This window comes from Trichosurus vulpecula, chromosome 7 (assembly GCF_011100635.1).
Source record: "Trichosurus vulpecula isolate mTriVul1 chromosome 7, mTriVul1.pri, whole genome shotgun sequence".
NCBI classification, from domain to species: Eukaryota; Metazoa; Chordata; class Mammalia; order Diprotodontia; family Phalangeridae; genus Trichosurus; species Trichosurus vulpecula.
In genome coordinates, this window is record NC_050579.1 from 219,918,270 (window position 1) to 219,943,990 (window position 25,721).

General features: G+C 36.6%; 1 protein-coding gene across 1 annotated transcript in view; it reads left to right on the forward strand.

Moving 5' to 3' along the window:
• KHDRBS2 (KH RNA binding domain containing, signal transduction associated 2) overlaps positions 1–25,721 on the forward strand; it is an 886,124-nt gene that overhangs the window by 663,504 nt on the left and 196,899 nt on the right. The window contains exon 6 of the mRNA XM_036767560.1: positions 7,085–7,283. Within this exon, the coding sequence (XP_036623455.1) occupies positions 7,085–7,283 (199 nt within the window). The remainder of the gene's footprint in view (positions 1–7,084; positions 7,284–25,721) is intronic.

A 25,721-nucleotide genomic window follows, 5' to 3' on the forward strand; every position in this document is an offset into this window, starting at 1 on the left:
TCAAAAGGCTACAAGCCAAGACAAAGATGGAGGAAGATGAAGTGAATGACTTTTTTGTTTGCAAATGATTGTGCACTCAGTGCAGCCACTGAGTATGGATTAATTCTATACCGCTTGTGTTAACTTCGGACTGACAATCAATACCAAGAAAACAGAAGTTCTACACCAGCCAGCACTGTACCTTCCATACATGGAATTATCAGTTATACAAATAGAGAAATTTTGAATGCTGTGGATAAGTTCACTTACCTTGGCAGATAGATGATGAGGTTGATTCACACATTGCCAGAGTAATGTATGTGGGAGAGTGGGAGTGTGGGAGAGAAGAGTTATTAGGCTGCCTGCCAAACTGAAGGTCTTACAGAGCCATTGTGCTGACCTCCTTGCTGTTTGCCTGTGAAACCTGAACAGTACCATGCCAGGAAACTGAACTACTTTCATTTGAATTGTCTCAGGAAGATAAGGTGCTGGACACTGAGGTCCTTTCTTGAGCTGAATTGCCAAGCATTCAAATTCTACTGCAGATAGTACAATTCTGATGGGCTGGCCACATGACTTGAATGCCAAATGTATGTTTGCCTGAAAAACCATTTTACAGAAAACTCCCATATGACAAACATTCACATGGAGGTCAGAAGCAGAGATATAAGGATACTCTCACAGTCTCTTTGGAAAGCTTTGGAGTCAAATGTGAGACATGGGAGATCACTGTCATAGAACCACCCAGCATCACATGCCCACAGCAAAGAAGGTGCTGTGCTCTATAAGCAAAGCAGAATTGTGGTAGCTGAAAAGAAACACAAGATGAACAAAATTAGAGACATCTTCACTCCCAATATTCACATGGACTATTTGTGCCTGACCTGTGGTAGAGCCTTCTGGACTTGTATTGGTCTGATCAGCCACAATCAGACACACTGTATCTTGATCCCAACATAGTGATGTCATTTTGGTCCTCGAGCATGAATGACAAAAATCAATTGTGCGTGGGTAGTGGAGTTTCTTGGTGTCAAGTATGGTTTGTGGGATCATGAAGTTTTGAAGATTTTCAAAATAAATCACTGTTTTTCAGAGAATCAAGCATCTGTTCATAGACAACATTCTCAGAAATGCAATTCAGTTATTGCCTACACTCCTTCGGCAGATGGCCTTGAAATCCATAAAGATGTGGATATGGCAGATTATTTGTATATTTTGTGGAAACATAATATTGATATAATATGCAGGCTCAACCCAATATCTAAATTTTCTTCAAGGATATTTTTACTTAACTCTTAACGGTCTGTATCATTTCCTTGTAATAGTCTAAGTTTCTAATTTAAACATCATTTAAGTATGAGGAAATATGGGGGCAAAATTTGACTCCATGTAACTGTGGCAATTCAGAGTTGATCAAAGCAAAGTTTTCCTGAAACATTGAGGATTTCCATTTTGTATTTCAACTGAATAAAGAAAAACAAAGATGAAACACAATAGCCATTTGTTCTTACTGTGGAGGAGTATTGATCCATTAAGGACTCAACGGCAACTCTAGCATAGGGAAAAGTACATTAGATGTAACTTCAGAAAACCTGTGTTAAATTCTGTGTTCTGCCACTTAATGATTTTATAGCCATGGATATAGTATTTCACCTGACTGCAGCTTGTTTTCTTCATTAGCAAAATGGTAAAAATTGCTAAAATTAATGGAACCTATTTCATAGGACTATCGTGAGGAAAATCTTTCGTAAGCCTTAAAACGCTATATGAATGTGAAGAATTCTGGGGGGTGGGGGTGTTTGGAAAAAAAGACTAAACACATTGTGGTATATGAGTTTAATGGAAAAAAAATCACAGAACTACAGGAAATGATGAATATGAAAAATACATGCGTGGGAGGTCATATGAATTGACACAAAATGAAGCATGTGTAATAAAGAAAATAACATAGACAAGGTTCACAACAATTAAATGGAAAGAATGACAAAAAAACCAAAAATTGAAACTGAATACTCTGCCATTTTAATGACAAAGCTTGGCCTTAAAGAAGAGATATAAGAATTTAAAGTCCCTTAATTCTCTGCCAAAGTAGTAGGCTGTAGGTGTGCAACAATGCATGACCTATCGGACGTGAAATATATGGAAAATGAAGACAATGTAAAAACAAAATTAATTTGTCCTTCTCTCTCCTCCAAAGAATATGAACAATTGACACAGACAGAAGAACTTACTTAGGAGTCTCTAAGAATGCAATTGTACTGTGGATGCAGTCACATCAACCATTATTAAGTACCTAATTGTGGGCAGTCTCTGACCACAAGGAGTTTACAATCTGATTGAGGAAGACAAAATGCAAAGAGGAAGCTGAATTTGGGGAGAGGTGTGGGGAAGAGAGCATGGTGGAGAAGTAGGCCAGAGAAGTCCCAACTGAGCTTTCTCAAGTTAGAGATCAAGTTAGGAATTTTTGGTCCCACCCTCTAATCAGAGAAGCAGAGGGTAATACAGAAGGAGAGTTCTAAGGCTGATGAGATCTTACTAGATGGTGAGGATATCCCAATCCCGAGCTTTCTGAGGCATCATAGAGGTCAGCCAGAAAGGTCTCAAAGTAGTGTAGCCAGGTGAAAAATGAGGAAATCATATGAAGTCATGTGAATATCTGATAAATTCTGAGAGACAACATAACCCTTAGCAGCTTAGGGAAGAGAATACGATGAGCTAAGATGTTTTTTGTTGTTGTTTTTGTGTTGTGGTTTTTTTCTTACATGGATGGCTTTATATTGGGGGTAAATGCAAAGACGATCCTTGTCCTGAGTTTCTACTTCCCTACTTTGTTGCTTAGAAGTAGAACTCAATTTTTTTTAATACTGTACTTTTCTGGCTCACCGAAAATGCTAAATCAGCATATGAATGCATATTGCTAGGCTATTGATGCTCTTTAATGTAAATAGCAAGTACAGATTAGAGTGAATTGCATAATTACTTTGATATGAATGAATTTATTTTCTCTTTGAATCTGACATAATTTTAAAATTTAGTGAGCAATATCTCATTGAAGCTTTAATTTTAAAATATATTTCTGAACAATAATTTATTTGCAAGTGTTTTTGTTTTCTTGTTTGCCACATAATTGTATGGCATCTATACATCTGCCAACAAGAAAAGGGACTTGAAGTTAAATATTTTGAAGAAAGTTTCATTAAAGAATAGGAAAATAACATATTAATATTTTGTCACAATCAACTTAGAGTGATACAAGGTCCCCAAGAATTCTACAGTGTCTATTTTCCAAGTTAATATTCAGTCCTTATGCAAGGAACAATTTTGTAGGAAGTCCACTTCATTGCTCACCTAGAATGAAGTATGGTATCCTGCATGTGTATTTGAAGGTACCTTTGTTCTTCCCTTGTTTTGGTACATGACTGTCCTCTTTCATCAGCTGGTATTTTTCCTAGCAAGTGTGCCTTAGAAATGAATATTAAAACTTCACTTTTGAGACTTCCAGTGCTAAGATGGCAGAGTGAGGAAGGAACCTTTGGAAGCCCTCCCAAAGAAAACCACCTTAAAATTGATCTAGGAGCAGAGAAGCAGCTTACTAGCCTGGTGGGAAAGGTCTGTCTTACTGGGGTGGGAGGGGAGCCAGGTCCAAGGGCAGCAGCAGAGGCAGCCAGCCTTAGAGCAGAATGCCTGCATCAAGGCTCCAAGCCCGGGGCAATCCACCAATGAGGACCTACTTTCCTGTAAACCAGCAACCACCTAGGCAAGTGAGCAGTCTATGTAGCACAGCAAAGCCCCACGCCAGCCACCCCATGCCCAGCACAAGCCACCAGCAAGGCCTTTACCACATTGCTGACCAGTAGTGAAGCCCCACTCCAGAGCTGGAAAACAGTGAGGCCCTGAAACTGGGGCCTGCCAGCAGAGAAAATATTTTATCATATCCTTATGCATCCTATACAAGTGATTAAAGTATACTGTTGAATTTGGAAGAAAAGACAGAACATGGAAAATATTGTTATTGTTTTTGCTTAACATGTCTATTATTTTTCTAGTGAAAATAGGTAGAGATTAGATGTAAATTTTTATTTAGATATTTTATTGATATATTGTTTATTTGTTTTTATTGGTTGTTATTGTTAGTGTCCGTTCTTGAAGTGGACCATGTCAGGAAGGTGATGTCATAACTTGCAAGTGAATTGGATTTAAGTGAAGGAGGCCTGTGCAAAATCACCAGCCTCACTTTTCTTCTGGAGCCATCGAGGCCCAGTGGCAAGATATAGACCAAAGAGACAAATTCTGATAAAAGAAAAAAGGGAATGAAAAAAACTTCATTTTCAATGTAGACTTGACATCATTGGTGCTATTTATATATCAACAAGGAACCAAACAGAGTAAAACTATGTTCTATTTCAAAACAAAAAGAAAAAAAAATATGCCTGATTATTGAAAATGAGAAACTAGGAATGTATTATTTTCACACTTCTAACAAAATATTTATAAAGGAAAAAATACAGAGATTAGAAAGTGTTCTATATCCTTCAAGAATGCAAATTAATATGTAAAAATATCAAAGTTGAAATGTTAGTATAAACATGTAGTGAATCATGCCTTGAAGATCGTTTACTTTAGAATCATTTTTTTGAAAATATTCCAGATAGGGGCAGCTAGGTGGCGCAGTGGCGCAGAGCACTGGCCCTGGAGTCAGGAGGATCTGAGTTCAAATCCAGCCTCAGACACGTGCCACACTTACTAGCTGTGTAACCTTGGGCAAGTCACTTAACCCCAATTGCCCTGCCTTCCCTCCTCTAAAAAAAAAAAAAGAAAGAAAAAAAATCAATTTCTTTAAAAAAAAGAAAAGAAAGTATTCCAGATAAAAGTTCTAATATTTCAGTGATGATGCAAAAGAGACAACCAAGTGTAGACTACATATGTTAATGTGATATGTACTACCCAGCTGATAAAACCATAATTTGACAATTTTTCAAATAACCTGTAGACAAATTTCTCAGAGGGTTTTTCATCAGAGGAAAAATGCACCTTTGCTGGGTGAAGAGGTTTGTAACTTGGTCCAGTAGATAGCACTTCAAAAGCATTCTTATAGTTTGAAGTTGGAAAGATAAGGCGTGACAGATAAGGTAGGACAAGAGAATCAAACATGTGGAATTTTAGCATGAAATATTCTGATGTTCTGTGAGTCACTAAACTTTCCACAGCTTGAAAGGACCCAATAGATCACCTAGTCAAACCTCCTTGTTTTATAGATGAGAAAATGGAGGCCATCCTTTGAGAAATAATCAGAAGGAAAAAGATCTAACTCCTCACATGTTTCAGAAGAAAATGGAACCTTTCCAGAGGCTTCTGAATATCATAAAATTTGGCTGACCCCATTTGATCTGCTGCTTTTAGAGAAAATAGCTTTTGTGTTAATTCCTATGGCAGAAAAAGCATTTAGTCATTTTCTTAGCATGGTATGCTGGTGAGTTTCCTCAGCTCCATGGTTACAATAAGATAAGCTGTGGTTCAGCTTGCACCTTTGGATGGCAACTTACAGCAGAGAAAGCTCCTAGGAAAAGAGTAACATTAAATTGAAATTTCAGATAATCATAGGTATATTGCAATATAATGTAACAGAGCAATTTTTACTTTTATTGATCATTTGAAATTTTAAAATTAATGTAAATAAAGTAAAATTAGTAAAATTAAGGTTAGTAAAGTGTAAAAGGCAGTATGGGATAGTGGATAGAGAACCAGCCTCGGGGTCTAGAAGACAACTTAAATTAAAGTCATATCCATGACTTATAATAGCCGTCCATTCCTGAGTAATTTGACTAACCTTTCCAGATCCCAGGAAATTTTCTTAAATTGTAAATTATATATTAGTTATTATTCTGTTTCTTTTGAGGGAATTCCCAAAATGAGAGCTCTTCTTTGCTGATGAAAGCACATGTCTAGGTAAAGAGAGGGGGAAGGGTATTTCTTTTGTTAGAGAAGTAATAGCATCATCCATCTTCAAGACTAGAACTATAGATACATTACCCTGACATATCATTAAGTGTGTAGATAATTGAAGAGATAATGTAATATTAATACACAGTTCACTTTCTTATATTGTTTTAAAGTTTACGAAATCATTACCTCACCACAGCCCTTTGAAGTACATATATGCAAATACTATTATCCTTAGTTTATAGCTGAGGATAATAAAGCTTAGAGAGGTTGCACATTTTTTTTTCCAAATTTACACAACTGATAAGTGACAGAGTTTGAATTCAAATCCAGTACCACTCACTACAAATCTAGGACTCTCATCACCATTTACCCAGGCCTGTCAAATGTAGCTATTAGTTTTGGATCAACATGGTGCTATAATTCTGTACCTTGATTTTCCATGTTACATGAATGGAATTGCATGCCTGTTTTAGTCACCTGAGGGGTGTGGTAGGTACATTAGAAAAAGCTGGTGTCATGATATAGGACTGTAATTCTTGCTATTGGGAAGGTCAAACTTGGTGTAATAAGTTCTGAGAAGTTCTGAGCTGCAGCATGCTAAGTCGATTGAGTTTCTGCACTAAATCCAACATTAATATGAGGAGCCCCTGAAAATACTGGGTCATCAGGCTGCCTAGGGGGTAGATGGAAGGCTCAATTTGGGCCACATCACAAAAGGAACAGATTAAATCTCCCATGTTGATCTGCTGTAAGATTGGGATCATGAGTGGTCTCTTTACTTCTAACCTGAGGAGGAGGAAAAAGAGGAAGAGGGGGAAGAGAAGGAAAAGGGGAAGAGGAAGACAGAGAGGAGGAGATGAAGGAGGGGGAGGAGGAAAAGAAAATAAAAAGAAAAGAAAAATACTGAACTAGGAGGTACAGTGCCTGAAGTCTAATCTCAACTATCCTGTTCACTACTTGGATGACTTTGAGCAAGTCACTTCATCAGTAATGCTCGGTTTCATTTGTAAAATGATCTGGATGGACTAAGTTGATAGGCATCTTGCAGCACTAGACCCATTATCTTATGATCCTATACAAGATATTTGATAGCCATCAATCGTGTATCATCTTTGCTCACTCTCCCTTTATGTATCATTGATATGTGATTTTTTTCTCCTAGGGGCCGTGGGGGTGCAATTCCTCCTCCCCCACCGCCTGGACGAGGTGTTCCAGCACCTAGGGGGACAACTGTGACACGCGGTGCTCTTCCAGTACCCCCAGTAGCAAGAGGGGTTCCAACTCCAAGAGCCAGGGGAGCTCCAGCTGTTCCAGGATACCGGCCACCCCCTCCCCCAGCCCACGAGGCCTATGAAGAATATGTAAGTACGGTTAAGGCATTAACCATTTTTATCAGCTAAACTGCTTGAACAATCCTGAAATAACTTGGACTTAAAAGACATTAAAGAATAAATCAGGTAATGCCTGTACTTGAACCTGATTTACATGACTCAAGTTTGCAGAGATATATTCCATACAATAGAGTCCAAAAGGTTGTGATTTAAATAATTAGAACATTTTAAAATGATCTTTATTTTTGCAAGTATTCATGTGCTTTTTACCTGTTTTAGGTATAATTAGCTTAATATTAAGGACTACATGGCATGCCAAGACTCTTATTATGTAGCTTTGTAACAACAATCTACTAGCAGCTGCTGTGGCTGTGTAAAACCAACAACCAGCACGCAGAAGGCCGCTAACACGGGTTCTTTTATCTGCTTTTCTAAGGGATGCAACTTTAAGGGGTTAACCATCTCAGTTTAATTAAACCTACATATATCAATCACTTAGTTCGGGGGGGAAAACATCAGCTTCAAGGCAAATACAAACAGAAATTACAAACATCAACAGACAGACCTTGTCTGATTCAAATCACAGTTCATAGTTACCAGAAAAGCACAATGGGTCTGGGTTAGCAAAGCTGGAGGTGGAGAGGGCAGTTACACAGCTTGCCCAGAGTCTCAACACTCCTTCCATGCCTGAGCCCCAAAAGTCAAACACCAAGCTCCCCTCAATTATATCCTGTTCAGAGCGCTGTGGGCTCTGACCTCACCTAGGCCGGGCGTGTGAAAGTTCCCCATCCCCAGTATCACATCATATACAAGTCAATGACTCCTGATTGCCTCAGTGCTGAGAAATAGCTGAGAAATACTCCGAGGCAAAGACAGCAAAAGGTTTCCCACCAATTCAAACAAAGGGGAGACTGGATAGTCTTAGCATCCCAAGAGGCAAGAACTGGGAAAAGTCTGATTGTGGTTACAAGTTTACCTGAGAACCTCATGTTTCAAAGTGGAAACAATGATTGAAGGCCTAAATGCAAAGCGTTCTCTTCTCTTCTTTCTCTTCTTTCTGTCTCTGTTTCTCTGTCTCTGTGTCTGTCTGTCTATCTGCCTCTGTAACAACAATGTCCCTTGCAGCTACTGTGGAGGTGGAAAGCCAATAACACCAGCACACAGGAGGGCTGCTAGCACAGGTTCTTTGATTTCTTTTTCTAAGGAAAGCAACTTTAAGGGGTTTATAATCCCACTTTAATTAAACACACATATATTATTCACTTAGTTCAGGGGGAAAAGTCAGCACTCTGAACTTCAGAGAAAACACGAACAGAAACTACAAGCAGAGAAGTTATATATAAACAGAGAAAATAACACAAATCAGCAGATAGGGCTTCTAACTGTCTGTCCATAGCAATACATAGATACTTGCCAGAGAGAAAAGCACCAACATCTGGGTTTTCAAAGCTGGGGGACTCCTTAACAGCTACGCAGAGTCTTGTCAAGCCAAATCAAAGGAACACCCTCCCAATGAGTGAGCCCCGCCCCCAAAACAAAATGCTAACCTTTGAGTATACAATTCTTCAGGGTCAGAGAGTGTCACAACCATGCGACTCAAACTGATGTGACTTAGGCTTTCTTGTGAATTAAGCAGGTTATCAAAGACTCTTGATTCAAAGACAAGGCTCAATCAAAGGCACTTGATTGCCTTAGTGCTGAGAAGCACTCCAAAAGAAAGAAAAAACAGCAAAAAGTCCCACTATGCTTGCCATTACACTGTCTCTGTATTTCTGTGTCTCTGTCTCTCCGTCTCTCTCTGTCTCTGTCTCTCTCTCTCTCTCTCTGTGTCTCTCTCTCTATCTCTCTCTCCCTCCCTCCCTCTCTCTTTTTGTCTCTTTCCCCTTGTTCTGTCACTGTCTGTTTCTCTCAGAAATGTATAAGAAGACTCTAGCATGTGGTAGAAATGTAGTAGAAGCATATTGATATGTTCATTTACATGGCTGCTTTTCTATTTAAATGTCCTTAATAATTTTGTCCCTATTTATTTATAAACTTAAAAGAGCTTTAACTTTATTTTTGGAGAAAGTTTAGTTTATGTGTAGATAATGTTACCCATGATTTTACAGTGAAAAAACACTTGAATTTCTATTGCTTTCCAGAAAGTAAAAATTTCCCAAAGATCCAAATGATAGGAAATCCACATTCCATTAACTCTAAGCCATTTGAAAGAGGTGTTTGTATTAGATGCTGTGTGAGAGCTTTTGAAGGAAACACAAAGGATGTTTTGAGTCCATACTTTGAGAAGATTTCTTAGATAACAGTGGTCTTCCAGACACCTCCCATACTGCTTCAACACTGTATAATAGCCTTCATTTTCTGCCAATTCTCCCATAGACTCTTCATTTCAGCTGGATAAAGTATCTAACCGTTCTCCAAGACAAAGAATAGTTTCCTCTGAGAACTTCATCTAATAGCTCAAAAAAAAAATAAAAAATAGAACTTTTTCATTCACTGATCCTCCCTCAAAACATTACAAGCAAAGTTTACTTTGTCCTTGTAGCTGTCCTGAATAAAAATGATACAGATAATTTTTTGCTACTTCTTTTAATGTCTGTGCTTCTTTTTTCTCATCTAACCCATATATACATTTTGACACAATAAAAATAACTGATATTTATATAGTCCTTTAAAGTTTTCAAAGCACTTTTCCTACAGCATTTACTTTGTTCTCACAACAGCTATGTGGGGTAAGGGCAAAAGTATTATCATGCTCATTTTACTTAGGAGTCTCAGAGAGGCAGCTGGTGGTTCAGTGGATACACTGTATATGAAATCAGGAAGAACTGAGTTCAAATCTGGCCTCATATACTTCTTAGCTTTCTTACCCTGGGCAAGTCATTTAATCTATGTTTGCCTCAGTTTCCTCAACTATAAAATGCTACTAACAGCACCTATATTGCAGGGTTGTTGTTAGTATCAAATAAGATATTTGTTAAAAAGTGCTTTGCACAGTTCCTGGTATATAACAGGTACCATATAAACATTATTTCTTTCCCCTTCTCTGACTTGCCCAGGGTCACATAACCAGTAATTGTCTAATATGAACCAAGTTCTTCCTGACACCAAGTCCAGAACTCTATTCACAACATCACACTCATTATATCACTAATAGGACACAATCTGTACTACCCACTGTGTGTGGATATTCACAGTATTTTTATTATAAATATTTATTATAATAACTCAGTTTAATATTTACAAAGCACTCTCCTCATAATAGCCCCTTGAAGTAAATAGTACCTGTATTTTACAAATAAAAAATCAAATGCTCAGATTGGTTAATATCCTTGTTCAGGATCACCATCTAGTGAGTATCAGAGCTAGAATTAAAAGTCATGTAATCAAACTCCGATTCCTGAATTCTTTCAAATATTATATATTTGTGTGTGTATTTAATAATAAAGCACAGTATTAATTTAACATAGGAACTGGCGAACTACCACCCACAGACCAAATCTATTCCATTTCTTATGTTGGTGTCGCTTAAAAATTGGAGTGGCTCATCTTGCAGGTCATCCAAAAACAGACAGTGGGCCAGATCTGACCCTCAAACTATAGTTTGTTGGCCCCTGATTTAATATATAACAATAAAACATGTTAATAGGTGTAGTATCTTTAAAAATAAGATCCTCTTTACATTTTATTTGGAGAGGGTAAAAAGTTTGCTACTAAAAGTTAGGTTATATTCTTCATTCCCAGATATCAGTGCATGAAATTATTTTATTGATCCTGGTTCCCTCCAAAATAAAATGAAAGTTATGTGAAATATGTGTGTATATGTGTACCTGTATATACACATATATGCATATACATATTTGTGTATATACAGATGCACATGTAGATTTAGATATTCAAATATATCTAATAAAATAAGAAATTAACTTTATAATCAATACATAAACAGAAAATTGTAACGGAAATATTTTCTCATTGTTCACTCCTTTTACTGGTGCTTTGTCTTTGGGGGTGAAATTTATAAGTTGTATTTATAATAAACATTTATTTTGTTTCTAGTATTTTCTGCCATGATATGCTTTATTGAGAGAACCACTAAAATAATGGATATCGTCTCATATTTTAATAATCCCTACAGAATCTTCAGTGTCATGTATGTAGTAGAGTATCAGTTGGTGTTAGAGGATCATTAATAACTGAAAACAGCAACTATCATTTGTGCTAAAGGGGGACCAGGGTATGCAGACATTAATCAAGTAATTATTTTACCCCCGAAAAAATGAGAGTGGGAGGAAAGCCTCATCAGAAATTTCTAGATACTTAGCATTTGGGAAAGATCCTTGAGGTAATCCATGTAGCAATTCAAAATAAAATGCCAAGAATTCTTGACTACTAGGTCTTCTCTTAGACTATTGGTCTCTCTCTAAGAAGTAAGAAAGGGGGGGCGGAGGCAAGATGGTGGAGTAAAAACAGGGAGTTTCTTAAGCTTTCACCCAAACTCCTCCAAATACCTATAAAAATGACTCTAAACAAATTCTAGAGCAGCAGAACCCACAAAATGACAGAGTGAAACAAATTTCCAGCCCAAGACAACCTGGAAGGTCAATAGGAAAGGTCTGTTACAACAGTCTGAGAGAAAAGCACAGTCCAGCGTGGGCCACAATGGAGCAAATAGGGCCAGAGCAGGCCTCAGGGGACTGAAACATTAGCAGCTGTGGCATTTTACAGGCTTGTCAACCCACAAATGCCAAATAGAACTTAGAAGGTCAGTAGGAGAGATCTGTTGGACCTGGGTGAGAGCGTAGCAAGGTCTGGCCTCAGCCCCAACCCCAGGGCAGCTTTGGGGCAGCAGTGACAGTGGCTATTTTGGGAGATCTCAGCCCACAGATAGTGGGAGAATCCAGCTATTGGTCAGAGGGGATCTCTTTGGTGGTGATGAGGCAGATTTCTCTTGCTTTTCCTATGCTTCGATCTGGGACACAGTCCTGTGTGATGGTCCTGGGATGAGAAGGAGCTCTGGCATGGCAGAGCTTGTGATGGAAGTAGAGAGGGAATCCTCCTCACAATTCCAAGGCAGAAAAGAGTGCTTATGGTCACTCACAGACCAGAGCACAGACCATGAGAGGAGTAAACACCTCTCCTTTAATCATACAACCTTGGAAGAACTGAAAATTTATAGGTGCCTATAAATACCTCTGAAAATTGTTGCACAAAACCCCTGAAACTTGGGACAGCATATACTCCATACTGGAAGCAAAGACCTACCTTAACAAAGAGCTAAAAAGTCAAGTACTTGGCTAGGAGAATGAGCAAACAATGGAAAAAGTCAGACTATAGAATCTTACTTTGGTGACAAAGAAGGTCAAAACGTACAATCAGAAGAAGACAACAAAGTCAAAGCTCCTACATCCAAAGCCCCCAAGAAAAATATGAATTGGTGACAGGGTATGGAAAAGCTCAAAAAGGATTTTGAAAATCAAGTAAGAGAAGTAGAGGGAAAATTGGGAAGAGAAATAAGAGTGATGAAATAAAATGATGAAAAATTAGTCAACAGTTTGCTAAAGGAGACCCCAAAAATGCTGAAGAAAATAACACCTTCAAAAATAGCCTAACCCAAATGGCAAAAGAGGTCCAAAAATCCAACGAGGAGAAGAATGCCTTAAAAATCAGAATTGGACAAATGGGAAAGGAGGTCCAAAAGCTCACAGAAGGAAATAATTCCTTAAAAATTAGAAAGGAGCAAATGAAAGCTAATGAATTCATGAGAAATCAATAAATTATAAAACAGAACCAAAAGAATGCAAAAAAATAGAAGACAGTGTGAAAGATCTCGTCGGAAAAACAATTCACCTAGAAAACAGATGCAAGAGAAATAACTTAAAAATTATTGGACTACCTGAAAGCCATGATCAAAAAAAGGGGGCTAGGCATCATTTTTTCAAGAAATTATCAAGGAAATTGCCCTGATTCTCTAGAACCAGAGGGGAAAGAATCCACTGATCGACTTCTGAAAAAGATCTCAAAAGGAAAATTCCTAAGAATGTTGTAGCCAAATTCCAGAGTTCCCAGGTCAAGGAGAAAATACTGCAAGCAGCCAGAAAGAAACAATTCAGGTATTGTGGAAACACAATCAAATTAATACAAGATTTAGCAGTTTCTACATTAAGGGATCAGAGGGCTTAGAATATGACATTCCAGAGGTCAGAGGAATTAGATTAAAACAAAGAATCACCTACCCAGCAAAACTGAGTATAATCCTTCAGAGGAAAAAATGGATATTTAATGAAATAGAAGACTTTCAAGCATTTTTGATGAAAAGACCAGAGCTGAATAGAAAATCTGACTTTCAAGTACAAGAATCAAGAGAAGCATGAAAAGGTAAACAGGAAAGAGAAATCACAAGGGACTTATTAAAGTTGAATTGTTTACATTCCTACAAAGAAAGATATTTGTAACTCATGAGACCTTTCTCAGTATTAGAGTAGTTGGAGGGAATATGTGTGTGTGTATTACATATATATATATATATATATATATATATATATATATATATATATATATATATATATATATATATACATATTACATATATATGTATATGTATATAATATACATATACATACATATATATACATATATATTACATATATATGTATATGTATATAATATACATATACATACATATATATATATGTATATATATGTATATGGACAGACAGACAGATGGCCAGAGAGAGAGACAGACAGAGAGAGACAGAGACAGAGGACACAGGGTGAATTGAATATAAATGGATAATATCTAAAAACTTAATGGATAAGAGAGGAATGTACTGGGAAAAGGAGAAAGGGAGAGGGAGAGGTAGAATGGGATAAATTATCTCGCATACAAGAGGCAAGAAAAAGCTTTTACAATGGAGGGGGAAAGGGGGGAAGGTGAGAGGAATGAGTGAACCATCCTCTTATTGAATTTAGCTTAAGGAGGGAATAACATACATACTCAATTGGGTATGGAAATCTATCTTACTCTACAGGAAAGTAGGGAGGAAGGGAATAAGGGGGTGGGGGGTGATAGAAGAGAGGGCAAATGGGAAGAAGGGATAATCAGAAGCAAAGAGTTTCTAGGAGGAACAGGGTCAAAGGAGAGAAAAGAATAAATAAAGGGAGCAGAATAGGATGGAGGAAAATAGAGTTGGCCTTTCACAACATGGCTGTTATGGAAGTATTTTGCATTACTTTACATGGATAACCTATATCAAATTGCTTTCTTTCTCAATGAGAGGGGCGGGGAGGAAGGGAGAGAATGTGGAACTCAAAGTTTTAAAAATGGATGTTAAAAATTATTTTTATATGCAACTGGGAAATAAGATATACAGGCAATGTTGTATAGAAATCTATCCTTCCCTACAGGAAAATAGGAGGGAAGGGAATAAGAGAAGGGGTGGGCGGGTGATAAAAGGCAGGGCAGATTCAGAGAAGGGGTAACCAGAATGCATGCCATCTTGGAATGGGGAGGAGGGGAGAAAATTTGGAACTCAAAATCTTGTGAAAGTGATTGTTGTAAACTAAAAAGAAACTGATTAATAAAAATGTTAAAAAATCTTTTTATGTGTAACTAGGGGAAAATAAAATACTTAATAAAAGCTTAAAAAAGAAGTAAGAAAAACAAAAGTTTAAGCATCTCAGCAACAAAATTATATCAACATACTGAGTTGACAGCAAAATTTCACAGGTATCCTTTAATTTATGTTGAAGTCTTGAGGAAAGGTCCTTTAATTTTAACTGACACCACCAACCAACTCTCAGCTTAGACTTTTCATTCTCTCCTTCTTTGAAAAATGAGTTTAGCATTTAGGTGAGTCTCAAAAATTGTGAAATTTAATTTAAATCAATTAAACTTAACAAACATTTTAAAACACCTTTCAAATATATGGCAATATGCTAACTGGCAGGTGAATAATTACATACTATATAGCTGCTGTGTTGAAGAGATTACAATTTAGGACATCAATATTAAAATAAGAAGGGTACGTATGAGATACCAGTAAGACATGTGAGTTTGGGGAAAGAGAGGATCTTTTCTAGAGGAGGAGCTCATAGGAGTCTTCCTGAAGGAGGAGTTGATTCCCAAGCTACACTTTGAAATAGGAAAGGGATTTTTAAAGGTAGATGCATGTGTGCTGGATCAGAAGCTGGGAGGGAAAAAGATGTAGAAAGAAAAATTCTAGAAATGAATGATGACATATACAACTCCACAAAGCGATCTAAATCAGGACAAGGTCTAGAATGACTACAAGTCTATTTTGACTGGAATGTAGACTAAAGAAAGTTGATCATATTAAATAAATCAAGAGTTTAGTTAAAGCCAAGCCTTAGAGATAATATATGGTAGGACCAATTCTAAGCTAAACAACAAAGGCCACATTATTGTGCATGGTACATTTGGACAACAATAAATATTACATTGACATTGGGGTAGAAAGTTTGAGCAAGGTTGTATTTGAAGCTGGAGGTAACTTTAAGGACAGTTCATCTCAGGATAACCTCATTTTATTGACTTAAACAGTGAGCAGTGAACAGCAAATTTATAAAATTTGCAGATGACAGAAAGCTATTAAAGAGTATAGAATTAGATCTGAAAAGATCTTGGTATTTCTGAGGTTCTTTCTAACTTGGAGTTTCTGTGATACTCTGTGAATAAAACAATAAAAGTTAGTAAGATGCAATTTAATAGAGATAAATGTCAACTCTTGCTTGGGTTAATAGAAATCAATTTCACAAGTATAAAATGAGATAGGGATGACTAGACAACACTTAACCTGATAAAAATTTGGGTATTTTAGTGGGCTGTAAAAACTAATCCAATTCAACAGTGTGCTGTAATAACCAGAAAAGGAATATAATTTGGTGGGCAATTAATTAGGGTTTTTAAATTTTTTTCTGTACATATAAGTATATTTTTCTTCTTTTTTTTCAACATTCACTTTTATAAGATTTGGAGTTCCATTTTTTTTCTCCCTCCCACCCACTCCTCCCCCTCCCCAAAATGGCAAGCAATCTGATATAGAGGTTATGCCTGTACAATCATATTAAACATGTTTCCACCTTAGTCATGTTGTAAAAGAAGAATCAGAACAAAAGGGAAAAATCATGAGAAAGAAATAACAACAAAAGAGAGAAAATTGTATGCTTTGATCTGCATGCAGACTCCAAAGTTCTTTCTCTGGATGTGGATAGCATTTTCCATCATGAGATTTTTGGAATTGTCTTAGGTCCTTGCATTGCTGAGGCTGTGTACAATGTTCTCATTCTGCTCACTTCACTCATCATCAGTTCACATACGTCTTTCTAGGTTTTTCTGAAATCCACCTTTTCATCATTTCTTATAGTACATTGGTATTCCATTGCATTTCACAGCTTGTTCAGCCATTCCCCAATTGAGGGTCATCCTCTCAATTTCAAATTCTTGGCCACCACAAAGAAAGCTGCTATAAATAAATATTTTTATGCATGTGGGTTCTTTTCCCTTTTCATGACTTCTTCATTATAAAATGAATAAAATCTTGAACTGTACTGATAGACTAAGCAGATGATAGTCTTGTTATATTCTGTCTTGATCATATTTCTGTGTAGAGTATTATGTTCCATTATAGGCACCGTGTTTGAGGAAATTAAAAATTCATAGGAGAGTAAACCATAGCAATGGACCTTAGGTTAAGATAACATGAAGAGTGGTTGAAAGAGGTAGCTGTGTAAAGCCTAGAAAAGAGAAAACAGGGTAGACTGAGAGATAATGTCATATATTTGAAGGACTATCATGAGGGAAAGGTATTATTAGATCTGCCTTTATTCAAGCTCCAAAAGATTCCTAGTTCAGTAATGAGTGGATGTTATAGAAAAGCTGGATGAAAGGAAAACTTTGTAATAATTAGAGTTATCCAAAAATGGAATTAGCAGACTGTGTTTTTCCTCACTGGGAAGGGGTATCTACTTCTCAGGTTACAGGGAATTCTCAGTCAGTTACATAATGAACTATAATCCCAAATAGCTAAGGTCTCTTATTCCTCTTAGGTTCCATGGTACTGTTTTTAAAGAAGTAGAAAGGGACTCAATTGTGGAAGATTTTGAATTGTATATTAAGGGAATTTTCTTTCATCCTATTACATTTAATTACGTTGAAACTCGTTAAGCAAAGCAAGTTATGAGTGGCAAGGACCATTTTAGGAAGATTATGCATTGTCAGCACTATCTAGCATAAATGAAAGAGAAAGACCAGATTAAGGAGATCAAATAAAAGACTATCAGAAAAGACCATTTTTTAGGGGATGTGTGTCTGCACTAGTGTAAGTACAGTAGAAATGGACAAGAAAGGATAGATATTAGAGATGTCATTAAGGATAACTTTTAAAAATTAATAAAATGGATAGGGTGGAGCTGAAGATAACTCAAAGATTTTGAGACCAGAAAACTATCTGGTACTTTTGAATGAATCAGTTCATCTAGCCAGAGTAAGGCCAGGTTTGGGGAACAGATAATGAAAGGCATGGGATTTATTGGTACATTTAGTGGGCATGTGGTATAGCTACAGATATACAATCCTTTAAATTAACTTTATGATTGAATGGGATGATTAATTGTATTCTTATGAGCAGAATATGTTTAAATGTAGAGGTTTGCAGTTGGGTTTTATTCCCTACAAAATGTTTTTTTTGAAAAATACATCTATTGATTGCAATTTCCTTTGACTCATGTACTAGTGTATCACAAAACAAAACAAATAAATTGTTTTTAAAAAAACCATAGTGATGGAAGAAGCTGAACTTCTAACTTTTCTAAATACATGTATGTATTTTTTTTGTATTTTTCCTTCAGGTAATACAATGGTATCAATAAAATATACTAACATACAGCAACACATACAGAGAGGATGTGATTAAAATTCATTTCAACCTTATACAAGACATTTTGGCCCAGTACAATCAATCACGCTAACCTAATTTATAAAATTCATTCTGAAAAATTTTAAGGAGCTTTTCTTTTCATTAGTCTTAACTAAGCCTGCTGTCACTACAACCCATCCTATCATCTAATTCAGGCTCAGCAGCCTCCTCCCAGGAACAATATGAGAATGCTGCAATTCATTGGTAAATCAATAGCTCTTAAAAGTTCCATAAATGAATACAGGTATGCCAATTTTCAGTTTCATGTGTACAGTATGATTTTTAGACAAGAGAAGGAAATACATATTAAATGATAATTGGAATCAATTCTTCTGATGTTTTTGTGGAAGGAAAGATTGTGGTCCTAATCTATAATACATTTTGTGGGGTGCCATACTCTGTGGCTTTTTGAGAAATAGCCACTTAGCCACAGCCCAGAGAATAGAGTTTTAATTAGGATTTCTGAATTACACATCTGTTGCCTATGTATATTTCCATTGGGAGTTTTATAAACTCATTTCCCCTTCATGTATACCTATATTTTTATGGAAATTTTGATTACCATCAAAATTATATCCATATTATCTAATATCTTCATGATAACCTCATTATGAGATAGATCATCATGACAGCTGATTAAGATGGATGCATAAATTTAAGGCTATTTCAGTTATTTTAAGGATTATTGAGAAGTATTGTGACATAATGAAAACAAAACTGCTTTCAGATCCAGGAAGACCTGGGTTGTTGCACTCCTTCTGACACATAATAATTCACATGACCTCGAGGAAGTCACTTAAATTGTCAGTGTTCTTTGCAACTCACTAAAAGATGGGGATGAAATGTATTCGTAGAGGGAATTTCTTTACAGAGGAAGTGTGCATACCAGTGAAATCAAAGAACTAGTCACTATCACTAAGGATTTTTTCTCCAACATAACAGGTCTCACCATCTTTTGAGACAGCAAAGTAGTGCAATGGACAGAGTGCTTAATCTGTGGTCAGGAAGACCGCAGTTCAAATTCAGCCTCAGAGACTTACTAAATGTGACCTTGGGCAAATCACTTAGTATCTATTTGCCTCAATTTACTAAACTGCAAAATGAGGATAATAAAAGCACCTATTTTGCAGAGTTGTGAAGATCAAATGAAATAATAAGTGTAAAACGTTTAGCACAATGTCTGGCACATGGTAGTATAATATAAATGTTTGTCTCTTCCCCTTGAAAAATATGTATTTCATTCTACTTGTTTTTTCTTAATTTGAAGACTGTTGAAAAAAGTTCTCTTCATCAGGCTGTCTCTCTCAGAGCTTAATATTTCATTAGCACAGAGGCAATTGCTTCTTTAACATAAGACACAGAACTGGATGCAAAGCTGGCCCCTGTAACAACTTTATCCATTAACCTCTTTGATGACACTGAGAATGACCCACCGCCATCATTTTAATACGGAGCCAATATCACTTTCTTGTCTCTGCTTCAAAGAATTAATACAAGGATTTCTAACAAAGCACAGTTTGATTTAATTTTCTTATAGTAAATATGTTTCTAAAATATTTTGTGTAAGGAAATTGCCTTCATGTCAAATTATTTTTCCTTGCCATTTTTCTTCTAAATTTCAGACATTTCCAGTGAAAGAAAATGTGTCCTTATATAGCCATAATTAGGCCTGACACTTTTTTTTCAATTGATAAAATATTGTTCAGCTTGTTTCATCATCCCCTTATGTTTTTTTGAATAGCATGAATCTTTTTTGGGGGTGGGGGGATTATGTCTTTAGCTTATCAGAGGCTTCTGCATTGGTAGAATTGGAAGTTAGAGACTAAATTAAAGCCCCCTAGCCATTCTTTGACAGCTTCCTATCCAGAAGAAGATCACAGAATTTTAGCTTGTTTATCCCTAGTCCGTAGTCATCTAGTCCAACCCTCTCATCAAATAAGTCGTTTCCTTCTGCTTTTATGTTACATTCATTTCTGAGTGTATGTGTGTATACCCATGTATGTATTTGTGTATGTGTGTATATATATATATATATATACATATACACATATATGTATGTATGTATGTATTTCCCTCAGCCTCTCCTTCCCAGTAAGCCATACCTTGTGACAAAAATTTTAAAAAGAAAAGATATTTCAGTAAATATAACACTATACCAACCTTGTCTGACATTATGTGAAATGTTTCCAGAAGCACCCATTCCTCTTACTTCTACCAAAAAGGGAAAAGAAGCCTATTTTCTCAACTCTGGTCTTAACCTAAACTTATAATTACAAAGATTCCAGTTTTACCTTTTTAAAAATCCATTTGAACTATCATAGTATTTGAATACTAATTTTTCTCACTCCCTACTGTATCAGTTCTTATATTTCCTATCTTTCTATACTTCTCTGACTTTTTCACATCCATTGTTTCCTATACATTAATATTCTATTTCATATACCACAAGTTGTTTCTCTATACATTGTACAATTACCATCCACTTTTTTCAAATTCTTTGAGCCTTAGAACAGTGCTTCTATGAATATTTGGTACATATCGGACTCTTTGACTTCCTTGAGGGATATATTTAACAATGATATCTCAAGGTAAAAAAGGACGGACATTTTAGTAGTTTTTTTTGCATTGTTTCAAATAGCCTTGATGAATGATTATACTAATTCACAGGTCCATTAATAGTGTAGTACTGATAATTTTTCTACAGCACTTCCAATGTTGTTCATTCTTATCTTTTGTCATCTTTACCAATTTTCTATGTGGGAGGGGAAAACTTAAAGTTATTTTGATGTCTATTTCCCTTTTTATTAATTTTTAGAATATTTCATGATGTTGCTAATATTTTTCAATTCTTTAAGAACAGTTCCTTTCCTTAGATCATATATTTATTGAAGCATTAGGCTTCTCTTCTTAAAGTGTCAAATTTTATATTTATTTTCTATGTATCTTTGATAGATCCTTACTAAAGATATTTGATTCACTTCTCCCTTCTTAGCTGCAGTAACTGTTTGTTTTTAAAATGAAAGCTTTCATTTCATGTAATGAAAATTATTTCTTTTATTTTTATTTTGTTTTCTCTTGGTTTGATTATAAATACTCCCCATACCTATACCTGTGAAAGTTATCTGATATTCTCTTATGATTTTTTAATAGCACGAGCATTAATGTTCAGATACTGTACATATTCTGGGCTTATTATAATATGTGGTGTAAATTATTGCTTCATTTCTTTCCTTCTCTTTCTTTTTTGACAAATTGTTTTCCAGTTTTCCCAGTAGCTCTTATCACTGAAGGAGAAGTTCATATTCCAAGTTTAGGGAATACTGGGTGATTGAATTTTATCCCACCTCCCTTGTTGTACACTTAAGAAAACTGGGGCTCAGAGAAAGGAAAGATTTGATCATGTAATATAGAGTAAGAAATATTACAAATCATCTGGTTCAGAACTTCCCCTTTTACAGATGAGAAAATGAGGCCTAGGGAGGACAAGTGTCTTGTCCAAGGCAATAATAATAGTTCACATTTATGTAGTGCTTTAATGTTTTCAAAGCACTTTATATATGTTGCCTTATTTGATTCTCATTACAAGATAAATAGTATTATTTCTGTTTTGTAGATAAGAAAAGTGAGACTGAGAAAAGTTAAGTGATCCAAGTCTTTATGCTCAGTAACTTAGCAGGATTTGAGATAGTACCTTTCAATTGGAAAAAACCACAAAAAACACTTGGTCAGGATATAAGGGCACCTTAGGAGTCAAATTGCATTGATTGCTCCTAGCAACTTATAAAGCAAATGCACCACTTACTACATTTATTTACAATTGCGAGAAGACTTACATTGGTGCTAGTTTCTCAATTCTGTTTCGAAATAGATACAGCAGGTCACCTAACCCCCTTTGGAAACCAAGTTTAACAAATGGAACTTGATGGTTCCTCAAGATTCATTCCATATTTAAATCTCTTCATTCTTTAGCAGAGCTTGTTTCCTTAACAAAATCCACATATACGTGACAATAGGCTATATCTTGTGCTGTCCTTTAAATCAACATAGCTAGCTAAAATGTTAATGCATTGGATGCATAGTCTGAATTTTTATGGGCCAGCCTAAAGATCAGTATATTCTTATCTTTTTGTCTATTATATCCTGGCCTAGAACTGTATAAATATACCTTTTGAAGCTTTTTTTTCTTCTTTTTAGAGTAGGCAGTGGGGGAAGGGAAAAGTATGTCATATTGAAAAAAGGTAGTACTTTTCATTCATGCTATTCAATGTCAGAGAGGCAGATTGGCTTAGTCTAGTGGAACAGAGAACGGCCTTCAGAATCAGAAAGACCAGTGTTAAAGTCTTATTTCTGATATATATTCCACAAATAAATTTGGGCGAGTCATTTAAACTCTCAGTACACCTAGTTAACTCTCTGAGATAATGGTTTTCAAGCTTTTATGCTCTTAAAAAAAATTGGGGACACTCCACAATAAGCTTTTGTTTGTGTGGGTTATCTCTATCAGTATTTACCAGGATACAAATTAAAATATCTTAGTATTATTATGAAAATAGTTCTGAACTCCTGGACTCCCTGAAAGAGTCTCAAGGACCTCTAGGGCTCCCCAGACCACACTTTGAGAATTGCTGCTCTAAAACAATAATTTCTGGAATAGTTGCTAATCTGCATTGATGGGAGTTTCTTCACAGAGTTCCCTATATGGTTGAAATATCTACTCTATACCAAATTCACTTCTTCCTCTTTGTTGTAATATTATATGATAACAATATGTCTTCTGTTTCTTTGCATTTTCAAGAGGTTTTAGGTTAAATGAAGCATTGAGATAATATCTCCTTTGTAGAAAAATAACCAGTCAAAAACCAAGGGCTTGTTCCACTTTTGCACTGGTAAATACATTGTTCAAATGCATAGGGAAAGAAATTTCTGCCAATTAGATAAACTAAATTGAGTTCTAAGTTAGTCCCTGTGGAAAATACATTCGCATTTCCAGGCCCCTAAAGCAGATGTTTGAATCAGAGGGTGGCATCATATCCTAACCTCAGTCTGCCACAGTGTTAGCTGCAAACACTGTCACTCCAGCATTTCCAGTTCGCATGCTGCTATTTCTACTGTGTTCACAATCTATCCAAATTTCTACCCACCTGTACCATCTCTATGAGGGGCATGGAGAATAATATGGCTGTCACTTGATTATCTTCCCTTTTCCTTTGGTATGACATATGGATAACAAAAATTAATCATAGAATTTTCTGTTCAAAAGATTATGTGGCCAGTGATGAAAAGGACTTTAGAAGTTATCTAGGGCAGGGTTGTTCTTCTGTTTTTGATCATGAGCCCTTAGCAGTAAAAAAAAAAGTGCACACATCTTCAATAGCTATGTATTTACTTATAAATTACATAATGTACTACTATATGAATAATTAAGTGTAGTATGAAACTTACAATTAAAATGTCTCAGTATTATTATCGAAATAGTTTTGAACTCATGGACCCCAGAGTTCCCTGGACCACACTTTGAGAATTGTTGGCCTGCGCAAGAATTTCTGAGGGACTAACTGTTTCAACAATCAGGCTAGCAGCTTCTGTGAGGGTGTAAGATCCACCCACAGCCAGCACCCAGAAAGCTGCCGGCACACCAGGAAAGGGCAGGTTCTTTTGATCTGCCTTAATAAGGAAAGCAAGGTGAAAGGGGTTGACAAGTTTACTTTAATCCAGCATACAGACAGCATTCACTTAGTTCAGGGGTAAGAGGCAGCACCCTGAACTTCAGAGCAAATTACAAACAAATCACAAATATCAACAGACAAACCCAACACAATTCATAGTTACCAACATCTAGGTTCAGCCTGGGAGCTCAGAACAAGGGCTGGCCCAGAGTCACGCACCACCACTGCTGGAGCAGAGAGCTCCAACAGAAAAGGGATCTTCAAGCTGTCTTCTCTCCTCTTATAGAGCTTTTGACATCATCAAGCGTCATCTGAATGACCAGAGCCCAGGCTCTGGTGATTGGTTCTTGAGTTGGCTCCTCCCCCCAGGACCCTGGGAGGCTCACATCCACATAGATTAGGTCAACACCCAATAGGGCATGGCTCTGGAGTCAACACCTCCCCCTAGCCAGCCCCATCCTGGGCCCACCCCAGTCACCAATCCGCACCCACATAGGTTTGACACCTAACAGGGCTCTGGGCCTGGGGCCCAGCACCCAGCAAGGCTCGATGAAATACACCAAGTCACTCAAAGAAAACAAAGGCCATTTTGCTTACCAACACACTAACCCCTGGAAGTGGCTATTTAAGGAGAGAGAGGGGACAAATGTTTTGTTGTTATTGTTGTTGTTGTGCTGGGAGTTTTTTTGTTTTGTCTTGTTTTGTTTTGCAAAGTAGTCAAGGTTAAGTAACTTGCCCAGGGTCACAAAGCTAGTAAGTGCCAAGTGTCTAAGGCTGCATTTGAACTCAGGTCCCCCTCCAGGGGCCATGCTCTTACTGTACCACCTAGCTGCCCTAGAAGGGGCCACCTGTGAAAGATGTCTTGGAGATAAAATGATAACATTTAGTAACCTATTTTACATATTAGGGTGAGAGAGAGTGAGAAATCTAGGATAAGAATGAGATTACAAATTGGAATAACTGGGAAGATACAGTCTCCTCATTAAGAATAAGGAAGAAGAGGGGAGTTTGGAGAAAAACATGATGTTATGAGATCTGTAATATAAATCGGACTAGTCTATACTTGCTCTTCCAAGATAAGTCACTTTATCTCACCAAAAAAATTGCTTAATGTGTATAACGTGTAAAGGAATAGGACCGTCTATAATAGAGAGTCCTCCAATAGAGGGGTACTTCCAACAGCCAAAGGTTTACATGGGGACCAGGGTGGGTGATTCATGGTAACGGAGAGGAAGATTTTGCTTATATAGCTTTGAGAGTGACTGGGTCCTCATCAGGCAATAATCACCCAGAGGGCCAATGCGCAGATCATTCATATGAAGTAGAAGGGTATAGAGTAAAAGAATGTTGTGTGGTAATGAGTAAAAGAATGGTGTAATCATGTTGTGTATGAGGTGTCACTGGACTATTGAAAGGAGAATGTTACATAGCCTATGATTACATCTCCTGATTGGCTGATCACACTCCTCCATGCTCCTTCTGCCCCTGGACTCATTCTATGGCATGTTGTGGGTACATAGCTCTGATTTTGGGGATGACTGGACTATATGACCTAAGGTCATTTCCCACCCTAAATCTATAATTTAAGACAAAAACCCCAAGTTTTCTGTCAAGTAAAATATATTTTAAAATGTAGATAATAGGACAAAAAATAATTTAGGCATGGCATATAACCAGTTAGATCCCTAAAATTTAGTTCAGTGCCTGGCACATAGTAAATGTTTAACAAATGCTTATTAACTGAATAATTGAACAAATCCACCAAACCTTCTTCAAAGGATTCTGCCCTCAGGTCACTATAATCAAAGAACTTATATTCTGATGGACTAATAAGACATGTACCCAAAGAAAACTTGAAGAGGGAAGAA